Consider the following 6,000-nt stretch of genomic DNA (forward strand, 5'->3'; position numbering starts at 1 on the left):
CAGATCCTTTGGCCCAAAGTATCCATGCCGACTCAATATCCTAAACCAATCTCGTCCCATTAGCTAGCATTTGGCCCATATCCCTCTAAATCCTTCCGATTCATATAGCCATTCAGATGCCTTTTAAATATTGTAATTGTAGCAGCTTCCACCACTTCCTCTGGCAGCTCATTCCATACACCACTACCCTCTGCATTAAAACATTTGCCCCTTAGATACCTTTTAAATCTTTCCCCCCTCACCTCATACTGATGCAGTCTAGTTTTGGACTCCTCCACCTGGGAAAAATACCTTGCCTATATACCCTATCCATGCCTCTTATGATTTTATAAACCTCTCTACGCTCACCCCTCAGCCTCCTATGCTCCAGGGAAAATAGTTCATATCTATTCAGCCTCTCCCTGTAGCTCAAATCTTTGCAACATCCTTATAAATCTTTTCTGAACCCTTTCAGGTTTCACAACATACTTTCTATAGCAGGGAAACCAGAATTGCATGCAGTATTTCAATAGTGGCCTAACCAATGTCCTGTACAGCCGCAACATGACCTCCCAACTCCTGTACTCAATGCTCTGACCAATAAAGGCAAGTTTACCAAGCACCTTATTCACTATCCTGTCTATGTGCAATGCCACTTTTAAGGAACTATGGACCTGCACTCCAAGATCTCGTTGTTCAGCAACACTCACCACTATTAAGTGTAGAAGTCGTGCCCTGATTTGCCTTTCCAAAGCACCTCACATTTATCTAAATTAAACTCCACCTGCCACTCCTTGGCCCATCTGATCAAGATCCCGTTGTTCTCTGATGTAACCTTCACTGCCCACTACACCTCCAATGTTTGTGTCATCTGCAAATTTACCAACTATTCATCTTAGGTTCACATCCAAATCGTTTATATAAATAACGAAAAGCAGTGGATCCAGCAATGACCCTTGGGGCATGCTGCTGGTCACAGGCCTGAAAAGCAATCCTCCATCATTACCTTCTGTTTTCTGCCTTTGAGCCATTTCTGTGTCCAAATGACTAGTTCTCCCTTTATTCTGTGTGATCTAATCTTGCGAACCAGCTCACCATGAGAAACCTTGTTGAAAGCCTTAGTGAAGTCCAAAAAGATCCCATTCACCGCTCTGTCCTCATCAATCCTCTTTGTTACTTAGAGTCATTGAGATGTACAGACGGAAACAGGCCCTTCAGTCCAACTTGTCCAGGCCGATCAGATATCCCAACCCAATCTAGTCCCACCGACAGCATCCGGCCCATATCCCACCAAACCCTTCCTATTCATATACTCATCCAGATACCTTTTAAATGTTGCAGTTGTACTAGCCTCCACTGCTTCCTCTGGCAGCTCATTCCATACACGTACTACCTTCTGAGTGAAAAGGTTGCCCCTTATGTCTCTTTTGTATCTTTCCCATCTCACCCTAAACCTATGCTCTTTAGATCTGGACCCCCCGACCCCCACCCCAGGGAAGAGAATTGGTCTATTTATCCTATCCATGCACCCTCATGATTTTATAAACCTCTATAAGGTCATCACTCTGCCTCTGATAGTCCAGGGAAAACAGTCCCAGCCTATTCAGCCTCTCCCTATGGCTCAAATCCTCCAACCCTGGCAACATCCTTGGAAATCGTTTTTGAACCCTTTCAAGTTTCACAACATCTTTCCGATAGGAAGGAGACCAGAATTGCACGCAATATTCCAACAGTGGCCTAACCAATGTCCTGTACAGCCGCAACATGACCTCCCAACTCCTGTACTCAATACTCTGACCAATAAAGGAAATACTACCAAATGCCTTCTTCACTATCCTATCTACCTGCAACTCCACTTTCAAGGAGCTATGAACCTGCACTCCAAGGTCTCTTTGTTCAGGAATACTTCCTAGGACCTTACCATAAGCTAAGATTTGTTTTCCCAAAATGCAGCACCTCACATTTATCTAAATTAAACTCCATCTGCCACTTCTCAGCCTTTTACTCATCTAATCAAGATCCTGTTGTAATCTGAGGTAACTTTCTTCACTGTCCACTACACCTCCAATTTTGGTTTCATCTGCAAACTTACTAACTATACCGCTTATGCTCAAAAACCTCAATCAAGTTAGTGCGACATGATGCACAAAGCCTAAACAGTCCTTGCCTTTCCAAATACATGTAAATCATACCCCTCAGGATTCCCTCCAGCAATTTGCCCATCACTGATGTCAGGCTAATTAGTTTATAATTCCCTGGATTTTTCTAACCACCTTTCTCAAATACTGGCACCATGTTAGCCAACCTCCGGTCTTCCGGCACTAACCTGTGGCTAACGATAATGCAATTATCCCAGCAAGGGGCCCGTCAATCACTTCCCTAGCTTCCCACAGAGATCTAAGGTATACCTGATCAAGTCCTGGGGATCTATCCACCTTTATGTGTTTTAAGGCATTTGGAAATTTTTCCATATGTCTCTATTTATTTCTCCACATTTTCCTCTTCTATATCCTCCTCCACAGTAAACACTGATGCAAAATACTATTTCAGTATCTCCTCCAACTCCTGCAGTTCTATACATAGGTGAACTTGCTGACCTTTAAGGGGTCCTATTCTCTTCCTAGTTACCTGTATCTGTAGAATCCCTTTGGATACTCCTTACCCCTATTTGCCAAAGCTATCTTATGTCCCCTTTTTGCCCTCATGATTTCCCTCTTAAGTATACTCCTATTGACTTTATACTCTTCTAGGGATTCACTTGATCTCTGCTGTCTACACCTGACATATGCTTCCTTCTTATTAATCAAAACACCAATTTCTCTTGTCATTCAGCATTCCCTATACCTACCAACTTTTCATTTCACCCTAACAGGAATATACTGTCTTTGGATTCTCGTTGTCTCATTCTTGAAGGCTTCCCATTTTTTCCAGCCATCCCTTTACCTGCGAACATCTGCCCCCCATCAGCTTTTGAAAGTTCTTGCCTAATACCATCAAAATTAACCTTCCTCCAATTTAGAACTTCAACTTTTAGATTCGGCCTATCCTTTTCCATCACTATTTTAACTAATAGAATTATGGTCACTGGCCCCAAAGGGTTCCCCGACTGACACCTCAGTTACCTGCCCTGCCTTACTTCCCAAGAGGAGATCAAGTTTTACACCTTCTCTCATAGATACATCCACATACTGAATTAGAAAGTGTTCTTGTGCACACTTAACAAATCTCTCTCCATCCAAGCCCTTGGCAATCCCTGTCCATGTTTGGAAAGTTAAACTCCCCTCGCAGAACCACTCAATAATTCTTACAGAAAACTGAGATCTCCTTACATTCCTTTCTTACTTCCCAGTTCCACCCAAATAACTTCCCTAGATATATTCCCAGGAATATCCTCCCTATTTACAGCCATAATGTTACTCCTAATCAAAAACACCACTACCACTTCTCTCTTGCCCTCCATTCTATCCTTCCAGTAGAATTCTATACCCTGGAACATTAAGCTGCCAGTCCTGTCCATCCCTGAGTGACATCTCTGTAATTGTTATGATATGCCAGTCCCATATTCCCAACTATGCCCTGAGTTCATCTGTTAGGCCTGTTAAGCTTCTTGCATTGAAATGAATACAGTTTAGTTTATCAATCCTACCTCATTCTCAGCTTTGAATCATGTCAACTTTGATGAAATTTCTTGTGTAGAGGAGTAGGGTTTTTTCTTTATTCTTTTGTGGGAGGCAGACCCTACTGGATGGTAGCCATTCTTAGTTGCCTTTCAAGTGTGAGGCTTTCTCGGTCATATCAGAGGGCATTTCGAATTTAATCACTTAGGTGTGGAACCATGAGTAGGCCAGACCAGATAAGCTGAGCGGCTTTCCTTTCCTGAAGAAATGAGTAAGCCAAGTGGCACTTATGATGTTAAGCTTTATAATTCCAGATTTTATTTAATGCATTTCAATTCCACCAGCTGCTGTGTTGTGATGGGAACCCATGTCCCCAGAGTGTGAGCCTGAGCTCCTTGTTTCCTAGTCCAGTAACTTTACCCCGCTATCCCCATTTCTCCATCATTCTGCCCCAAAGATCAGCATCAGGCTGAATTGTCAAACATCTGAACCCTTAATATCTAGGTCCAGGTATTAAAAGGCCAATGTCATCTCTGAGTGGCCTGTCCCTACAGAACAATGAACGCTGAAAAGAAAGTTAGGCAAGTGTTACATATTCCTTGGATGAACTTTAAGGAAACAAGTTCAACTCGGTTCCAAGTACAAATGTTGAACTGCAAAGTGTTTCCTGTTTCTGCTTACCAGTTTTTTGCATAGGATTGTATATTTAGCATTCTATTTGGAGAGTTATCATGTATCATATGTGGTCATTGTAAGTATCTTATAGAATATTACATGAAATTGAAGATAATTTGCTGCTTAACACTCTCTAATTATTGTTTCCTGATTTGTGTTTTCTGTCGCTGACAAAATTCTTTTATAGTTTCACCATCAACCACACTTATGCAGTTGCTGGAATCTATAACATTGATGCATTCGTCAGTAAGCAGATTTTTCTGCTGTCTTCAACCATTGTAATTCAGGACCTAATTCAAAATCTGTACCTCATGGGTCCAACCAACTTAAGCATTGCTACAAGGTAAAATCCTGAGATCTACACCTAACTGTCATTTAGACCTCTGTGAATAAACGGTCTTTTCAATTATTTTGGGGATATATGTGAAATAACAGCCATCATGCTAACCATCAAACTGGGAGGTGAACTCTGGTTCAATGAAGAGTGCAGGAGGACAGGCCAAGAACAGTATTAGATCTACCTAAATATTAGGTGTCAACCTGGTGAAGCAAGAATACAGGCCTGTGTCATGCCTTACTGGGATTACATGCTGGAAATCAAGACCCACCATTGTTGGAGTTGTCACAAAATTTAATGAGTTTATTAAAATATGCAAAATTCTCTAATTTCTCTGTCTGATAGACTCAGCTTAACAGAAACAGAAGCTGAAGGGGAAGCCATGCCTGAAAAAAATTATTCCAGTTCTTTGAGGAGGTAACTAGTAAGCACTATGTGTAAAATACTCAAATTTTCAAACACAATTGATAAGCTGCCACACATAAGGCTACTTAGAACCAAGAAGAGGTCATGCCACTCTCGACTGGGTGTTGTGTAATGAGAAAGGAATAATTGGCAGTATGGTTGTGTGAGGATCCTTTGGGATGAGCAAGCATAATATAATAGAATTTCCCATCAAGATAGAGAGTGCTGATTCTGAGCCTCGGGTCCTGAGTCTAAATAGAGGAAAGCATGATGACATGAAGTGTGAATTGGTTTTTATAGATTGGGGAATGTTATTTCAATGGATAATGGTGGAAGGTCAATGACAAACATTTGAAGAGTGCATAGGTGAACTGCAACAATTGTTCATTCATTTATGGTGCAAAATTTAAAGAGGAAATGTCTCTAAACCATAGCTTACAAGGGAAATTCAAGAAGTAGTTGAAACTTTATTGCTGGAACAGCACAGCAGGTCAGGCAGCATCCAGGGAACAGGAGATTCGACGTTTCGGGCACAGGCCCTTCTTCAGGAATGAGCAGAGAGTGTTCAGCAGGAGAAGATAAAAGGTAGGGAGGAGGGACTTGGAGGAGGGGCGTTGGAAATGTGATAGGTGGAAAGAGGTCAAGGTGAGGGTGATAGGTCGGAGTAGGATGGAGGCGGAGAGGTCAAGAAGAAGACTGCAGGTCAGGAAGGCGGTGCCGGGCTGGAGGCCCCAAAGGAAACTTCCATATCCGCCACAGATTCACCTGCACCTCCACCCACATCATCTACTGCATCCGCTGCAGCCGGTGTGGCCTCCTCTATATTGGGGAGACAGGCCGCCTACTTGCGGAGCGATTCAGAGAGCACCTCTGGGCCACCCGGACGAACCAACCCAACCAACCTGTAGCACAGCATCTCAACTCCCCCTCCCACTCCACCGAGGATATGCAGGTCATTGGACTCAACCACCGCCAAACCACAACAAC

General features: G+C 42.7%; 1 protein-coding gene across 1 annotated transcript in view; it reads left to right on the forward strand.

Annotated features, from left to right (window-relative positions):
* The window catches only part of LOC122550249 (polycystic kidney disease protein 1-like 1), a 291,308-nt gene that overhangs the window by 87,492 nt on the left and 197,816 nt on the right, over window positions 1–6,000 (forward strand). Inside the window, exon 11 of the mRNA XM_043691004.1 lies at window positions 4,459–4,614. Coding sequence (XP_043546939.1) covers window positions 4,459–4,614 — 156 coding nt within the window. The remainder of the gene's footprint in view (window positions 1–4,458; window positions 4,615–6,000) is intronic.

The sequence above is a fragment of the Chiloscyllium plagiosum genome, chromosome 5 (assembly GCF_004010195.1).
Source record: "Chiloscyllium plagiosum isolate BGI_BamShark_2017 chromosome 5, ASM401019v2, whole genome shotgun sequence".
In the NCBI taxonomy this organism is placed as follows: domain Eukaryota; kingdom Metazoa; phylum Chordata; class Chondrichthyes; order Orectolobiformes; family Hemiscylliidae; genus Chiloscyllium; species Chiloscyllium plagiosum.